The following is a 17,761-nucleotide window of genomic DNA, read 5'->3' on the forward strand; positions in this document are numbered from 1 at the left end:
ATCTGGAACAGCAGAGAGGTAAAATATGCTAAATTTATCATTATTGAGGAACAGGATCTAATAGGTTATTTCAGTTTTGATAGTGTTATAGGAATACTGGTCCAATTACATATAAAGTTATGAACTTAGAGATGATTTATAAAAATTTAGAGAGAATTTTCATTAAAAGGCAATATAGCTTCCAAATCATTGAAGAGAAAATTAACAATAAAAAAATTAATCAATCCAGCTAATATGGAGTAACAGAGACCATATTTACCACCCTAAAATAAACCACAAAATGGATACAATATATGAAGCAATGATTTTTAAGAGAGGTGAAAACGATCATCCACTAGGACCCTGTCCTGCCACCACTATACCGAGGCTGCTAGGCCTCCTACTGCCATAACCAATAATGTCCACCAAGAGGTGACATTTCCTTCCTCTGCTCCTACTGCAGAGCCAGTCCTGAGCAGTCCTTTTGCAGGTTTTGGCAGGCAGCTCCCAGAAGTGCTCTCGTGGACCTTGGCCCCTTTTGGCCACCAGCAAAGGGATCAAGGATGAGCATTGAGCCTCCTTACTCATCCAAGATCTAGGAACGTATCTAATTTCTGAGCAGGGCTTCACTCTTCTCTGCTGTCTGGTACTCTCTGCCCGGCTTCCCGTGTCCCCAGTTTGGGCAGCCTGCACGCTGGCCACAGCCCATCAGAATCTGTTCCCCCGCCAAGAGGCAACGCGTGATCTTGAGTAGGGCTCCAGGCCTCTGGAGCAGCGTGGCTTGGACTGCGTCCTGGCCCTGGGTGCGCGAGCTCCATGTCCTTGGTTGAGTCAGTTAACATCTCTAAGCTAAGTTTCTTCATCAGTAAAATGAAGACATATCAATATGGAAAAATAAAGTCAGAATCGGGGGGGAATAAATTTCTAGTGACTGAAGATTTTTTTAATTTTGAATTATACAGCAAAAGACATCATACAAATTTTACTACTTCATAATTCTAAAGGACAGCTTCTACTGTTAAAACTAATGCATGCACATACACACAAACACACGTGCAGACGCACTGACTCTGGCCCACATACATTCCCTACACACACACGTACATGGACTCATGTACCACACACACACATACCATACACACAACCATACACGTCCTCAGACGCACACACACACATAGCATACACACAACCACACACATCCCCAGGCGCGTGCGCGCACAGCCACACACACTCTCACAGTCATGTACCACAAAATTCCCCAGGTGCGTGCGTGCGCACACACACGTCATACACACCTTTGGCGTTATTCTAAATCAATTTACAATTGAGGGTCTCAGTGTCCATTGTTTTATCCGCTCAGAAGATCCTGACTTCGGACCGTGAAGCAGGAGCCCCTCCTCTCTGGAGATGGTCTTTGCCACTTACAGTCTCAGTAGAGCCAACATAAATGCTCTGGACCCTTGGAAGTGCAGGGCCAGAGCATACCTGGGAGCTCACATTCTATATATCTAAACATTTTAAGTGCAGTAGGTTCTAAAGTCCTGCCTTTACAAATATACATTCATTATAAGGGGGAAGGCCAGGTTCAAAATTAGAACAACCAGACTCAGGGGAGTCCTGCAAAGAAAGTGAGTGTGTGGGGAGAGCTGATTCCCAGACTCTGATCACTAGCCTGACCCTTTTCTTCCCAATGCTGGGTCCATCCCTTGCCATAAGTGGCCTTGGATGTGCACAGGGGGACACTCAGATTTCACGTCCGGGCTCTGCCTATAACCTCCATGCAAACAGCTGCCCTTTGGCCTCTCTGTGAGTCCTGGGAATCTGAACTCCGGGGAGAGCCGGTGCAGGCACTAGAAATGGGTCAGGGGCTGCTGAGGCAGGGCATTCGGCGTCCTGGGTTTCTAGAGCATGGGATGGAGCCAATGACCATGTCCCCTTGGCCTTGCTGACTCCACCCGATGGAGGGCGTGGCCAGAGGAAGTGTCAGGGCCAGGGGAACCTTCTGCAGTGCAGGACCCAGGGCAGCGGGGGGCCCGGGTCTAAGGAGAGAAGCCCTAAGGAAAAGTCTGTGGAGGCTGTAAGGTACCTTCATTCCCATTAATTAAAAAAAAACAAAAGCTTACCACAGGCGTGCGGGGGAAGGGTTTTGTTATAACAAGGGAAGGCACTTGCCAAGGTCTGGCCATAGAGGGCTGCTGGGTTTGCCAGGTTGAAGAGGAACCGAGAGGCCGTTTGCCTCCCCTGGGTCTAGACACTGCTTGAATTCTTCCAGGTGACACTTAAATGCAGTGAGACATGGAACTCTCTAAAGTTGTTAAAATATTCATGGTGAGCCATTCAACTCTCTCCTCATTTTTGGCTACGAAAGCACGATAAACACAGGTGGGAATCTCATCAGCCTGTTGGTTGGTTCACTGTCCATCTGGCGCCCCCTCTTGTAGGAGCCTTTATCACATCACCCAGGGCTGACCCATCTCAGGATCACAGCTGATTTTCCACAGGTGGCACCACTTGCTGGTGACATGAAGGAACCATGTTAGCCACTTCCCAAACTCTGAGGCTTCTCCTGGGAGGAGCCTGCAGACACCCAGTCCAGCCTCTGCACAATGATGCTCCTCAGGGTCACTCCCGGCTTGCTGCCCTGGCCTCTAGCTCTGGCCAGAACCTCGCTGAATTGTCGATAAATGTCCCCCATGCACCACGTCTAAGCTTGGGGTCCAGAGGTGACCATGGTTCTTATTTTCTTCCCATCGATGGATTGTTTGATCTTCATGTAATCGTGTTGGCAGCAAGGCCAGTACCACCCTCTTGAGGCCTCCCCGAGCCGCCTCTTTCTATAACTGTCCTAGCGCCCCAGGGGATCGGGTCTGAAGCCTGGCACTCAGACACGAGGATGACAGCTGGAGAGACAGGAATCCACTCCTGCTGTGGCTTCTGCTGAGGCTCGATGTGGCCATACAAATGGATCCCACAGGCCCTGACTTCACTTGACTCGCTTCAGGGATGCTCCCACACTGCCCCGTTCCCCCCCAGAGACAGAGGGCTTTCTGCTTGTTCCCGAAGGCCCCACCCCCGAGGGGGCACTGGGTCCAGTGGAGCGTCCAGCCTGGTTCCCCGCCAGCCCTTAGGGCTTTGGTGGGGCCTGGAACATCAACTACCCTCCCCTTAGGGGCCCGTTTGTCCTTTCCAGCCAACAGACCTAGGTCATAAGCACTTTAACTCACCTGAGGGTGTTTTCCTCACTTCAGGGGCAGTGAGGACGGGGCTTCTTCACACTCCAAGTGCCCCAGGTCTGGATGCAGACAGTCTGGCTCTCCCCCAAGTCCTGCAGTTCCCGGCCACACCTGCTGCTGGTCACAGTCTGTGCTGTGTTCTCTTCCAGGACAAGGGGTGCACTCTGACCCCCGCCCCGCCCCCACCAGCGGTGGCAGAGGCGGCGGACAGGCAGGTGAGCTGGGGCCTGAGACCGTGCCCGCAGATCAGTGCCCCAGAGGCCGCTGGAGACTAGAGGGGCCACGGGGCAGAAGGCAGCATGGGATGGGAGGAGGAGGAAGGTTCAGGATAAGGAGATGAAAGGGGGAACGGATAGCACTGTGAGGACCTCGGCCATGAAAGGGAAGAGAAATCACAGTGACAGCTGGAGCGGTGTCGGCGTTAAAAGCTGTGGGCTGTTTTTTTATATTTTATTAATTACCAATATATATTGACAGATTTCTTATTTTATTAAAGATTATGTTCCATGTCATATAACAGGATAGAGTATGTTATTATTTATTAAATAATACATAATAGAAGATATACTAGCATATTATCTTCTGTTTATTTATTAGCAGATAGTATATAATGCATATGTAGGTGTTTATATACATAATATATTATTCATGCATCTATATAATATATAACCCATAACAAATAATGTAAGATTATGATTAATATATAATATAACAAGATTACATAACAATAATGATGTAATATTACCCATTGTATGTCTTCGTTCATGACACATTCTCATCTTATTTGCCTGTCAGAATTATTTATGTATTAAAATTAATATTATAAGACACAGTTATGAACCTATCACCCAGCATCATAACAGGAATATTGACAGTGACATACTGTGTCCTCTTTACCTATCCTGCTCTTGGCCTCTTCTCACAGGAAGTAACCAGCATCCTGAATCCTGGCTTACCCTTGCCTTGTGTTACTTTCACACACACAACATTTAAGATCAGTTAAAACAAATGAACTGCAGGTACATGCAATGAAGTGGATGAATCACACACTCCATGTTAAATTGAAAAAGTAACCCCTAGAAGGTAGCCGATAGTGTGCTATGCTTTTAACTGTGTGTATATATGTCAACTAAACTCACTGAATTAAGAACAACTACAGCTACAGTCCAGGTGGGAAAGGGACAGATAAAAGGTGAGGTGAGCAGATTTGCTGCAGGTGAGCGAGTTCCTTTCCAGTGACATGTCATTCTCTCTGAAGCAGGAGGCATGACCATCTGCTGGGAGTCAGGGAAGAGACAGAGGGAAGGTTAGAGGTGTGCAGAGAGCAGAGAATGTTGACACCACTGAGTGATAAGTGGGGAAATGTGCTCACTATAGAAATCCTGGAGGATTGCCTGGCAGCGGCAACATGGTGGGCATTGATTTGTAGTCTTGGAAATCTGTGCTGGGAGAGCCTGCTGCCTGCAGGCTCAGAACAAGTAGAGCTGGGTGAACCGAGATGGAAGTCGGCCTGGTGAGGAACTGAAAAGGTCAAGGCTCAAGGGCGTTTTGTCTGTCATAAAGAGAGTGCTGACTGTGGATGCAGAGCTGGAAGGTGGGGAAGTGGAAGTAAGAGGAACGTGGACAGGCAGGAAAGCAGAGGAGTCAGCGCATGATGCCCCAGTGAGGGTGAAGGAGGGCCAGGGAGGCTGGTGGAGAAGAAGCTGGACGGCTAGAGGTGGGCACTTAAAGGAGAGAGGCTGGACCTGGGGTGGAGACACGCCCGGGTATGAGCCCGGGGGTAGGGTGAATGGGGGGTGGCTGGCTCAGGCTGATGGAGAAGAAGACCCTACAATGACCATACTGGGAGGTGGAAGGAGAATGAACTTTGACGTCTTGATGGTAGGAGGCGAGGCAATACAGAGCTGGTGGTCCAGGTGCTCCTGACTGAGGCAGATGAGCAGGGAGGCCAGGGTGGCAGGCACTGCTAGGAAAGGATCTGGGTTTTCCATGTGCTCCCACGAGGGGAGGAGCAATCATCTGAAGGTGGAAAGTGAGCACAAGGAGGCCAACCCAGGCTCCTGATCAAACGGGGTTGTGAAGGTGCAAAGCGTCAACTCCAGTGATGGTGGCCCAGGAAGCAGGGACCACGGGTGAAGTGAGGGGGCACTCAGAGAAGAGAGGGAGAAGAGTCTTCTGGGTGTAGGGGGAAGAGAGGCCCGAGGACAAAGGAGCACAGAGGCACAGTGATGAGGATGGACTGGCTCTATGGTGACACTGCAGGGATGGCTGGATCTTTGTCCTGAGGGCTTAGGTTGGGGGGAATACTGGCCTCATGAGGATCCCCCTGTCAGCAGCCTGGACAGAGGCTCTCGCTCCTGAGAGCTGTGTGGCCACCACTGTTCCCGGAGGGGCTCTGCCTCCATCTTCTCTTATCAGACTTTCCTGCCCAGCCCCCGACCGCCAGCGAGGGAGCCTGGGCCTCGCAGCTGTTTGCCGTGGAGGGACACAGGCTCCTCGGAGGAGCAGGCGGATCTTACTTTGCTCCGTAACCCAGGGCCTAGCAAAGCGCCAGCCCATGTGTGGGCCATGTAGGGGCTCGGACACTTACTATACTAACTCAAAGCAGTAGAATTGCAGAGCTGGAGGAAGTGACCACTGAGCTCACAGAGTTCACTGCCCACACCCCCATTCTACAGATGAGGAATCAGAGACCAAGCAGTGAAGCAGCCTTGGCCAAGGTCACACTGCTCGTAAATGCTGGCCTGTGTCGGGCATGCCAAGTGATGAGCTGCAGTGAAGGGGCTGAGAGGGGTCTCTGGGGCCAGAGAGCTCGGGTTCAAGTCCCAGCTCTGCCATTTATTAGCCGTGTGATTAATGAATGTCCTTACCTTTAAAGTGGAACTCATAGTGGTGCCAACTCATTGGGTTGTCATGAACACAGCGTTCCTGGAACAGCAGGACAGAGTACTGTAAGGGTTTGCTGTTGCTTTGGTTATGATTATTATCACCAAGTGAACCCTGAAATGAAGAACAAAGGCAGCAAGAATTTTTATTTTAAAGGAGTTTCAAATCCTCTGATGAATGCTTCATTTCATCTATTCAAGTTTTCATTTGACCCTTATTAACAACTACACAATGGATGACTTTTGAGGCAATCTTGCTTCATGTCTTTAATTCTCACTAACGACACAGGCTATTTAACAGGCAGCAGTTTCTTTTCCAGGAAGAGGGACAAAAAGTTAAAAATGACTCAGTGCCTCTCGGTCCCCAGTGAGTTGGTTGTGACCTGTCAACCCAGCTTTGGGGAAGTGCCCGCTCCCCCTGGGCCCACTGAGCTGCCCCGCAGCATCCAAGGGGTGCCGTACCCCCACACGAATCCAGTCTCTTGGTTCCTATCTTTGCTTCAGATCCCTCAAGGACTGCCCATGCCCCAGGGCCCCATCTGCCCCACCAGCCTTGGCTGCTGGACTCCAGGACACCATCCTGGGTCTCAACCATCCCCTGTTCCTATGACCGCCCCACTACTCTACATTTTGTCCTTCAAGTGTGGGCTCCTGTGGCTCGCCACACAGCAGGGGTCTCCCCGTCCTCCACCTTGGGTAACTGCATCGTCCTGCACGGTGCCTAGGGAACCCGTGTGGAGGCAGGAAGAATACAGAACAACAGGTGCTCAGAGGGGCTGCCTTTCCCACTGCAGGGGCCCTAGAGAGCTTTCTCCCAGCTGGTTATTCACAGGCGCTGAAGCTGTGGAATCTCGATCTCACCAATTTAAAGGGCATCATCACTAATTACAAAAGCAATCATTTCTTCAGTAGCAAAAGGAGAAAAGACTTTGTGTTCCCCACCTCCAACTGTTTTCCTCCACCTTCAGATGTTTCTCATCTCTGGGCAAGGGTAGAGTGCAACTCACAGAATATTATTTTTCAATGTCTTTTCCCACTCTGAAGATTGCTTTCCCAGAACCGATGAAGGCTAGAATGGTTTAGCTTCCCTGGACTGAGGATTCAGAGGCCTGGGGGGAAGGGGGGAGGGGGAGGTGAGATAACTCAGCAATATTGAACCTAACAGAGACATTAAAAGGTTCTATTCTAAACAGAAAGGAAGCAGGATGCTATAGAAACAGGAAAACCATAGTTGGAAATCCAAAAACGAGTTGCAAGAGAATAAACATAAAGATGTAAAAATGAAAAAGGACATCAAAATAAAAAAAGTTGGGAATGGGAGAGGGGAGCAAGAAAATGTAGATTTTTTTCTTTCTTTTTTTTTCTTCGTTATTCTTAGGATGTGTTGGAGCCTACGTGATTATCAGTCTAAAGGAAATAGATATAGTAATGGGCTGATATATTTGAAGAATAAGGTAACCACAAATCAAAAGCATACAATAGAGTCGCAAAAAAACCAAAAAGAAACAAACTCAAAATGGCTTAAAGACTTAAATATTACACACGACACTATAAACTTCTCACAAGAAAACATAGGCAAAACATTATTTGACATACATCTCAGCAATGTTTTTGTAGGGCAATCTAAGCAACCCAAGCAACAGAAATAAAAGCCAAAATAAATAAATGAGACCTAATTAAACTTATAAACTTTTGCACAGCAATAGAAACCATAAGTAAAACTAAAAGACAACCTATGGAATGGGAGAAAATATTTGCAAAAGATGAGACTGACCATGGCTTAATTTCTAGACTATATAAATAGTTCATACAACTTAATAAGAAAAAAATAAACAACCGAATCCAAAAATGGGCAGAACAACTAAACAAGCAATTCTCCAATGAAGACACACAGATGGCCAATAGGCATATAAAAAATGCTTAATATCGTTCAATTATCAGAGAAATGCAACTCAAAACTACAATGTTATCATTTCACACCAGTCAGAATGGCCATCATTCAAAAGTCCACAAACCATAAATGCCGGAGAGGCTGTGGAGAAAAGGAAACCCTCCTACATTGTTGGTGGGAATGTAGTTTGGTGCAGCCACTGTGGAAAACAGTATGGAGATTCCTCAAAAGACAAAAAAAAAAAAAAGGCTTATCACCTAATCCAGCAATCCCACTCCTGGGCATATATCCAGAGGGAACCTTCATTCCAAAAGATACCTGCACCCCAATTTTCACAGGAGCACTGTTTACAATGGCCAAGACCTAGAAGCAACCTAAACATTCACTGACAAATGACTGGAAAAAGATGTGGTATTTAGATATAACAGAATATTACTCAGTCATAACAAAGAAGGAAATAAGGCCATTTACAGCAACATGGATGGAACTGGAGATTATCTCAATAGGTGAAATAAGTTAGACAAAGACAAGTATCATATGATATCATTTATATGTGGAATTTTTAAAAACATGATACAAATGGACTTATCTATAAAACAAAAAACAGACTCACAGGCTTATAAAACAAACTTAGGTGTTTGGGATTAACAGATACAAATTACTATATGTAAAACAGACAAACGACAAGGATTCACTGTAGAACACAGGGAAGAATATTCAGTATCTTGCAACATATAATGGAAAAGAACCTGAAAAAGAATAGACTATGTATATGTACAACTGAATCACTATGCTGCATACCTGAAACTAACAAAACAGCTGTATAACTGAAACTAACAAAACATTGTAAATCAATCACATTTCAATTTAAAAAAAATTGATAAGCTCTAAATACCTTTATTCAAAGAAAATCTTGAACTCTTCCCTCTTACAAAATTTAAAATGGGTAGCTTGAGCAGGACCAAATTATACTGGATGGGCAGTTACATATCTTCTCCAGCACGTGGCCCATGTTACACACACATCGTGTTTTCCTACAGGTAAGAACAGCCCTGAGTGCACAGCGAGCGACTCTTTCTGGGACAAGGGCCTCTGTGGCAGTGGCCTCCTTGTCACCGCTCCATCTCACCAGGAGGCCAGGGTTTTCAGAGGGGAGGGGACATAGAGCTCATACACTTCAAATTGACTTCCCGAAAAAACTATGGAAAAACCAAATTCACCTGCAGTGAAGGAAACATGAGCAGGGCCCCTAAGCAGACCGACAAGTCCAAAGTAAGATGGCCCGATGTTCAGATCGGAACCAGAACAAAGACCACCTGGCCCCAGTTAAATGACCACCACCTCACCTGCAATGAACTGCTCGTACTCAATGTCAGGGATGTTTCTGTTGAGACTTGGGAGGTCAAAGGAGTCGGACCAGGGATCGGGGCTCTGCCAGTGGTAGAGGTGGCCCCAAGGGAATTGCACCAGTACCGGCTCCTCCATCTTCAGCAGGGTCTTCAGGAGGAAGGCAATGTGGATGCAGACGTTCCTACGGAGGTTGAAGCCCTCTGGAGGGTTGAAGTCACACAGAAGGTACCTGGCAGGGAGCAAAGGAGAGCGGGTCTTCAGGGCCAGGCCTCTGCACAGGAATCCAGGCTTAGATAGAACAGATACAACGGGAATCCCTGCACAGCCCATGGCCTAGACTCCAGACACGTTCAGCAGCTTCTGGTTTGTAAAGTGGAGGCACTGCCCACCCATCTCCATGTGGCCAATTACTTCAAGTCCGGGAGCAGTTGCGGAAGACATCTTGGCATCCGTCTAACACCACTAAGCACCCGACTAGCATCTGAGCACCCGTTCTCCAGGGGCTCTCAAACTTCTTGTTCTACAGAACCCTATACACTCTTAACAATTACTGAGAACTCCAAAAGGCTGCTATTTATGTGAGTTTAATCTATCAATATTTCCTGTGTTAGAAGTTAAACAAGAAGTTAGAAAAAGTGTATGAATTCACTTAAAAATATTAACAATCTACTGTAAGTTACCATTAATACTCTTAAACAAAATATAATTCTATTTTTCAAAAGAAAAATCATTAGTGAGAAGAATAGCAGTGATTTTAATTTCTGCAAATCTCTTTTGGACTGGTGAGAGCTGAATTCTCCTATCTGCCTCTGCATTCCCTGTTTTGTGATATCGCAGGCCAGGTTTTCGCTGGAAAACCCCGCAGGAACTCGGGAGAGCAAGAGTGTGCAAAAGGCAGGTGACATCCCGGCGTTTCTATGAAAATGGTCTTGCACCTCAGGGGCCTTGGATACACTTTGATAACTGTTGCCCTATCCAAGGCGAGACTCTTCTACACAAGAGCCAGGCAAGGGTCCTGGATTCTGTAATGAGTTACCGCCACCACACCCCTCCCTTCTCTGTGTGTTTCTCACAAACTCCATTACTGCAGATGAGGATGTAATCCTCAACTGGGGCCTCTAATTCCAGAAGACTGCTAACTTCAAGAGGGAGGGTCCCATCTACCATCCCTACACCCCGCATAGTTTATTTTGAGTCAAGCCTTAGATAACTGCTTATCGGCACTGACCCTTGTGTCTTATTCCTGAGGTTGACTGAAGGAACCAACATCTGGATGGAACTGAAATTTCCCTGCAGAGAAACAAGACTGATAAGCCACCCCATTCCAACATCTGATTCTGGGGCTCTTCAAAACCCGGGTAAGGCCCCGCTTCATCTATGATGGGTCCTCCGCCTGCCCTTCCCGGGGGGTTCTGGGAGGCCGCGGCCACCAAGGGAGACCCAGACTCGCGGCCCCAGCCCCAGGGCCTGAGGGGGAGGAAAGCTTGAGGCTGTGCCCAAGCCCTGCCCCGCCCCGCCCCAACACGCTCCCCGGCACCACAGCCCTCCCCGGCCACCGCCCCAACCCCGATCCCACCCCGGTTCATGTCCGCCGGCCCCACCGACGGCACGGACGTACGTTTACCGTCTGTGGGACGCCGCCCCAGACAGGATGTCGGCCGCCGACTGACCAGGCCAGAACTAGTCGCCCGGCCGAGCAAGCCGCCATCCCCAGCAGCAAGCACCGCCATGGTCCCGGGCAGCTGCACACTTCCGGAGCCCGCTACCCGCCCCAGAAGTGCACGCCGGCCCGCGCAGAGCGTGGCGCCTGTAACCATGGCAACTCCGCGGGGCCCTCCCCTAGCGCTTGCGTCGTGCGTCCTCCCGAGTCTAGTTGTGCGAGGGCAGAACTTGCGGAGCCAATGGGAGCCAGGGCACAGCCAGGACGGGGGTGGGGGGAGGCTTATGGGACAGCTGGGCGGGGCCGGGGAGGGCAGGGCCGCGCGGAAGTCCTGACCTGCATGTGGCGCCGGCCGGAGGCTGGGGTGTTGCTGCCAACAGTGGGCGGGGCAGCGGGGCAGCGAGGCGGGGGCACCCTCACCTGTCCGTGTGTGGGGATCAGCCTGGGCTCCGTGGCCTCCGCTTGCACCGGACGTGGACCCAGGCTACCGGTGGGCAAGAAAGAGGACTGAGCCCAGGCACTCACGGCTGGCCAGGTAGGGCACCTGAAGTGCAGATCCGCCAGGCCCGCTGCCGGCCTTGAATACGCGCTGCTAGGCAGTTTCCAAGAAGACGGGATCTGTCATAAGAGGGGAGGTAGGGCTTGGGTGCCAGATGTCGGGTTGGGTGCAGTCTCACAGGAGAGCCACGGTGAGAGGGCGCAGAGCGGCCCCTGTGTTGGCGGGGCTAAGAGTTTGCGGTATAGGGTCGGGGTGATGTGTGCCTTTCTCTGTGGTCTCCTCACTCCAGAGCAAGGGGCTCTGCTTCCCCCCTCCCCTCACTGCACTCCCTGCCTTCCCCAGCACCACCTGGGGTGTGGTCATGTCGAGGCAGGGAAGGCCCAGGGAAGGGGCTCATTCAGGGGCAGGGGCCACTCTGCAGGGATGCTGGACCTGACAGCAATGCAGTGCTTCGGAACTCCCCTGGGCTGGGTTTCTAACCAGTGGGATGGAAGGGCCTTTCCTTCCTGGGGTGCATTTGGGGGAACTAGATACGTCATGAATGTCAGCCCTGAAAATGGAGGCTGCGCTACATCCATTCTTGGAAAGAAAAATCAGGCCCTTCCAGCCCAGGTGACTCAGAAAGTCAGTCAGCAATGTTCGGGGTCCCCAGTTTAGGCTTTCAATTAGAGCTGAGCGGCTCAGGAGGCCAGATCCCTGTCCGTGGCTCCAGGAGTAGGCTTTCTGCTGGGGGACAGGATCCTCACAAACACCTGTGTCTTTGTGGGTCACTCCCCTCTGACAAGCAGGGAGGCAGGGTGCAGTTGTGGGAAATCGTGTTTCCATGAGGAGAGGGCCACCAAGTGGTGGGGGCACAGGAGACAGTGATAAAGAGTCCCGCAGCCTTTCTGGAATCAAAAAACTGGCAAATGTGAAAAAGTGCATAATTTGTTTTATTGAACAGGCTGCTTATGTACGTTTGGAGGGCCAGGTTCAAGGACTCTGCATCCCTCCAGGACAATAGCCTCAAGAGAAGAACAGACAGAGCAGGAAGAGATGTGGGGTTTCTCCCAGGAAAGAGGCAGAACAGGGATTTCTGCAGATTTGCAAGGAGACCCCGACCGCTGAGCACGGGGTTACAACCCCACGTGACCCTTGTCGTGTTTGGCTTGGGCTCTGGGTCTGGCCTGATCATGTATTCTTCCAGCTGAGTTCCAGAAATTCAGAGGGTAGACTTAGAGAGGCTGCGTTTGGAACCCGGTGTGGAGACGGAGGGTCCTTTATCCTGAGTCCCCTCAGCCTAATCACTGTAGCTGAGTTCAAACACCACCCAGGCCCCCAGGGTGGCCGTGGAGGGAGAGCAAGCCTGGCAGGTGACCCAGGGGTCCCACTGCTGTGCCCCTCCCTTATCTTTGTTCCCTTTCACCCCGGAAGGTGTGATTGTCTCATGTCATGGTGACAAGCCATCTCTCTTCTCTGTCAGGTGGGATCCCCACCCCCACTCAGCCTTCTTTCTGCATGGATGCTGAAGGACCAGGCTCACTTGAAGTTCTGAGTTTGAGCAGTAAGGTGGAAACAAAGAAACCAATGGAAACAAAGAAACAAGTCATTGTGGCAAAGCTCCCCACCACAGAGAAGCTGCCCTGAGTGGAAGGGAGGGTGTGGGCATGCCCATTTGTTTCGTGTCTCCCAGTGCTCTTCGCTTTCTTATTGCAGACCTGCATGGTTACAACAAAATGATCTGCAAAACTGAAAATATTTAGTCTCTGGCTTTTACAGAAAAGGCTGACCAGCCTCTGGTTCCCGTACCGGTCAACTGATTGGAGTACCTTTCCAGTTTGGAAACATCTGGGCAGGCCCAGGTTTGCAAAATTCTTTAAGAGTAGTTATGGAGTTTTGCTTCTAAACATTTTTATGGCTGTATACTTCTGAGCTGAGGTTGTGCTGTGTAATTCTGAGCCGGGATTTTCTCAAACTGTTTCTTATTTCTTATACCGGACACCCCTAAATTCCAAGGGGAATGGGATGTTAAGGAAGCCATGGAGTTTAGGAAAAAGATACAGATTTCATTTCCATTTAAGCATCGATGTATCTCCATCCTAGGCAGTATCGGTTCTGTGGTATTGATAGGGGAACTAAATAGCAACCAAATTTATAGAAAATAGTGGGTCATTGGGTACACAAGTTCTTCTTTTCAACATTTTTGTAGTGTTTGCAGTTTAAGATGACCGTTCCTGAGAAACAGGCAGCCTCTTAGAATGAAATAGCATTTTCCCTGAACCATACTCAATTTTTATTTCGTGGACAGCTGGAAGGGCAATCACACATCCAACACTTGGGGACCTCAAAGATAAAACGTAACTTTCTGAGAGCACACTCCCCCCGTCTCCCTCTGCTCTTTTCACTGTCCCATTGTCCCTGAAGTCTCTTTCATATCTTCTGTTCATGACTCCAGTAACTATTCCTTCTCGTCCCTCAGCTGGTAAGTTTACTTTTCTACTTTGACCAAGCAAACTGAAGCCAAGAGAAAAGAACTTTCACCAGCAACTCCCAGCACATCCGCTCGCCTTCTGATGTCTGTGACCTCACTCTCGCTGCCCCACCTCTTATTACAGGTGACATCGAAAGCCAGGTCATCCAAAAGTCACCAGGGGGCCCATCCATACAATCTTCTCCGGGCTGTCACTCCCACATCCATCCTCTCTGTCACTACCTCATCTATTTTGTTCTACTGCTAGTTGGCTCCTATCAGTATATAAAAGTCCATCCTCTTAAAAGAAACAAACAGCACTCCTTGACTCTAATTGGCCCCCACCAATTGCCACCCCATGTCTTTGCAGCAAATCTTTAATGAGTCGTTTAAACTCACTGTCTGCATATTCTCTTGAGCCATTCCCTTTTGCACCCACTCTGGCTTTTCCCCTGATCCCTCGCTCTATGGAAACTGCGCTGTCAAGGCCATCAGTGACCCCACGTTGCTAAATATAGTGGTCAGTTTTTAGTCTTCATCATGCATGGCCCTTTGGCAGCATTTGACCCGGCTCTTCCATTTCTCCTCCCCCGTGTTCCTGCTTCACTTGGCCTCCAGCCCATCGCTCTGCTTTCGATCCACTGGCTGGTCTTTTGCCAACGTCTCCTCTTTTTCCCAAATATTTTCTGCGAATGTGCCTCGGAGTTGGGTCCTGGGTCTCTCCTCTATCTCACTGCTATACTTTTGGTAGAAGCAACCAGAATTGGAAATTGACATGCCATCAATTTCTCGATTTGTCCAAAACTCCCTGATTGGCCTTTTCCATTTGGAACTCTCTCCCTGATACTCATATTCTTTTTCTTTCATTCATCTTGCTTTCACATTCTTACGTATGTTCTACTGTGTAAATTACTTTTCCAAATTTTGAATCAGTCCATACATATCATGTGAAATGCTCAGATCTCTATTAATTCCACTAAGATGCTTATTCTACCTTAGAACCTTTCTGCATTTCTGTATTTATGTCAATAAAGTGAATAGTATTTCTACAAGCCTCATAGTTAAACAGTGTGTTTGTTTGGGGCTATTATGTAACATGAAATAATGATACATCAACATAGTCCTTTTTCATTTAATTTTATGTAACACCAAGATGAGGATTTTGCACTGAAGACTCTTTCGTTGAAATTTTACCTACGTTACGGACAGTCAGTTTTTGTGAAAGCCCTCATTTCTCCCCTTTTCTGATATATTTTCCATTTGGCTATTATAACATATACCTTGGCATGAAATAAAATTCCAAATCCATTCACATAATAAAATTAATACATTTAAATTATATTTTTTAATGTTAAAAAGAAAGAAAAAAAAAAAGACCAGACTCCTCTACCTATTAGGCATTTCTGTGGCAATATCTAATAGACTCCTTAATCATGATATTGAAGAACTGAGCTGATTCCAGCCCCTTTCCACCTGCTCAGCCCCATTTTGTCCCATCTCCTGTGGATGGAGAGGACATCCATGCCATTTTCCAGGTCCAGATGTTGGAACCATGTTCTTTCTCTCTCTTTCTCTTACACACACACAGACAGCAAATCCAGCTTGTTAGAAAATTCTGGCTACTCTGAATTCATTAACCACGTACTCCCTGTTCCCCGCCCTCCTAGGAGCCACTTTCAGCCCCTTGTTGGACACAAAATAGCCTACTACTTCCATCTTTGCTTTTCTACAATCTCATCCACACAGAGTCAGAGGGAGCCTATAAAAGCATACATTTGAGGGGGTGGGTGTAGCTCAGTGATACAGTGCATGCTCAGCATGCATGAGATCCTGGGTTCAAACCTCAGCACCTTCACTAAAATAAATAAATTAACCTCCTCCCAAGAAAACCCAAAACAAAAGCATAAATTGGACATCACCCATCCCATCAAAACTCACTAAAATGGTCACCATTCCATTAGGAGCCAAAGTCGTCCCAAAGTCTTCGAGGACCCGGCTTGTTCTGCCTCTCCGCCCACACTCTCCCCATCACTCTGGGGGCCTCTGGCTCCGGCTCTTCCTTCTTCCTCCGGATCTATTCTGCTTCAAGTTCATTACTCCTTGAGATCTGCCAGGATTGCCTTATTCCCTCCTGCCTGCCTCCCACCCCACCACCATCACCTGACTTTGCTCATATCACTCTTATTTTTCCCCAAGCTCTTGCTACCCCCATCATGTTGCCTGTTTTCTCTGCTAAAACTCTGAGACCCCAGTGATGGGGAGTCGTGTCTATTTTGTTGACTAATAAAGCCCAAGAGCCTTGGGAACGGGTATAGTTACTAGATTCCCATAAGTAGTAGGAGCTTATACAGATTTGCTGAATGAATGCAGAGGTCCTGGTCCAATTCGATGGAGCAATTCTGTGTCCTGCTCAAAGATTAACTCTCCTTTCCTCCTGAGAGAGGGTGACCACTACCTTGGTGATCAAAGGCAAGATCTATTTTCTTTATGCTGTTAACCTTAGGCGGGGAGACTGGGGGATCTTCATTTATATTTTAAAATTTGATTCACTCTGCAGTTTGTCTCCTGTCTATGTATCCTTTTGAGAAACCGTTTATGAGTGATCATTCTTCCATCAGATTGAACAGGATCCAGGGGGAAGTACCAAGCCTGTCCCATTGGCCATCCTGTGTGTCATGTCCTGTGACCCAGTGGATGCTCAGCACGTAAGTGAACCAACAGGAGTGAGTGAAGAGATGGGAACATCTCATTATTGTGGTGGCTGCACTCTGTCCAATGCCTTGAGATTTGGGGAAGGGTTTACAACTGCGGAGGCGAGATGTCAGGTCCTCTGTGCTTTTCCTGATTGCCCTGGCCTTACCCATTCCCCCAGCCCCTCTGGGCAGCCAAGCCCAGGAGCGGGGCCACCGGCGATTGTGCTGATCAATAATCCACCTCACCCAAAGTCCGGGGGTAAGAGCGGCCAGCACAACTGGTTGTAGACACTGAAGTCAGGTCCTTGGAGGAATTCCCCACTGAACAATGTTTTGGACCTTTTATTTTTCTCTATAGCCTCCAGCTGAAGAAACAGATTGCCTTAGGTACATGAAAGGTGAGGACACCTACTATCCCCATGGAGCCAAGGTGGTGCTGGGAGTCTGCTGTTTGTACAGCCGTTGGGCTCGTGTTGCTTTGGGCATCCCTGTGCCTGAATTCCTGCAGTACACTCGGTGGTAAGAACGGGGGTGCCTGGCAGGGAGGTAAGCGGGTCGGGGGACTACACAGCTGGGGAGACGTTAACCTGGGGTGAGCTGGAGCCGGCTGATGCATGGAATCTCGGTGCAGGGAACTCTCCAAACTCAGAGAGGTTCCCACTCCCGCAGGGTCCCTTTGATCAGGGTGCTAGGCTGTCAGCACTGCAGGGTCCCTGTGAGGGTCATGGTGCCTTCAGGCAGTGGGAATTGAGGGGTCCAGTGGCAATTAAATTAACTGTGCACCCAAAGCCAACCCCCGTCTCTTTCAGCCTGTTTCCTAATCTGCAAAACTGGAATGATGTTAACCATCCCGCAGGTGTGTTGATGGGCTGGGACACACTAGACAGCCAGGAGCTGGAATTCCTCTGTGCCCTGATTGTTATCCTTCCTTCACACTATTTACTCTCACAAGTTCAGTCTCTCTGTCTCTCTCTCATTCACTTGTAACTTTCTCTCCTGCTCTGGTTTCATTTGATTCCCACCCTCCTCCCAATCCCCAGATGAGTGAAATTAATTTCTGTGTGTCAGTTCCAAATTCCCGGGAAAGATTCTCTGTCCCCTCTGGATTGGTTGTCCAACCCA

At 48.6% G+C, this 17,761-nt stretch overlaps 2 protein-coding genes across 21 annotated transcripts in view; one reads left to right on the top strand and one right to left on the bottom strand.

Moving 5' to 3' along the window:
• On the bottom strand, nt 1-11,200 carry LOC141578441 (GDP-fucose protein O-fucosyltransferase 2-like). 15 transcript variants are annotated; one of them, XM_074368909.1, is made up of 6 exons: nt 10,957-11,200; nt 10,567-10,628; nt 9,335-9,567; nt 7,105-7,206; nt 6,083-6,212; nt 3-4,486 (listed from the first exon to the last, which is right to left on the bottom strand). In XM_074368909.1, the coding sequence occupies exons 1-4, from the start codon at nt 11,044-11,046 to the stop codon at nt 7,199-7,201; spliced, it is 393 nt and encodes a 130-aa protein (XP_074225010.1). In that variant the 5' UTR covers nt 11,047-11,200; the 3' UTR covers nt 3-4,486; nt 6,083-6,212; nt 7,105-7,198. The 15 variants fall into 15 exon arrangements, 13 of the variants coding, with proteins under 13 accessions (XP_074225003.1, XP_074225002.1, XP_074225011.1 ...); XM_074368907.1 differs by having other exon boundaries at nt 5-4,486; nt 7,040-7,206; XM_074368900.1 differs by lacking the exon at nt 7,105-7,206 and having other exon boundaries at nt 8-2,493; nt 3,204-5,175; nt 6,083-6,140.
• Nucleotides 11,201-11,539: 339 nt separating this feature from the next.
• Nucleotides 11,540-17,761, top strand: part of LOC141578440 (uncharacterized) — a 147,687-nt gene continuing 141,465 nt past the window's right edge. For all 6 annotated transcript variants that reach the window (XM_074368893.1, XM_074368890.1, XM_074368892.1 and 3 more), the window contains exons 1-4: nt 11,540-14,091; nt 16,565-16,651; nt 16,998-17,158; nt 17,449-17,495. In XM_074368893.1, the coding sequence (XP_074224994.1) occupies nt 14,050-14,091; nt 16,565-16,651; nt 16,998-17,158; nt 17,449-17,495 (337 nt within the window). In that variant the 5' untranslated portion in view covers nt 11,540-14,049. The remainder of the gene's footprint in view (nt 14,092-16,564; nt 16,652-16,997; nt 17,159-17,448; nt 17,496-17,761) is intronic.

This window comes from Camelus bactrianus, chromosome 8, assembly GCF_048773025.1.
Source record: "Camelus bactrianus isolate YW-2024 breed Bactrian camel chromosome 8, ASM4877302v1, whole genome shotgun sequence".
NCBI lineage: Eukaryota > Metazoa > Chordata > Mammalia > Artiodactyla > Camelidae > Camelus > Camelus bactrianus.

Coding starts and splice junctions, on each gene's coding strand:
- LOC141578441 (XM_074368902.1), bottom strand. CDS start 11,046: ATGGCGGCTTGCTCGGCCGGGCGACTAGTTCTGGCCTGGTCAGTCGGC. Junction 10,629..10,956: donor GCGTCCCACAGACGGTAAAC/GTACGTCCGTGC, acceptor GTTTCTCTGCAG/GGAAATTTCAGTTCCATCCA. Junction 9,568..10,566: donor CTCAGGAATAAGACACAAGG/GTCAGTGCCGAT, acceptor GCTCCCTGCCAG/GTACCTTCTGTGTGACTTCA.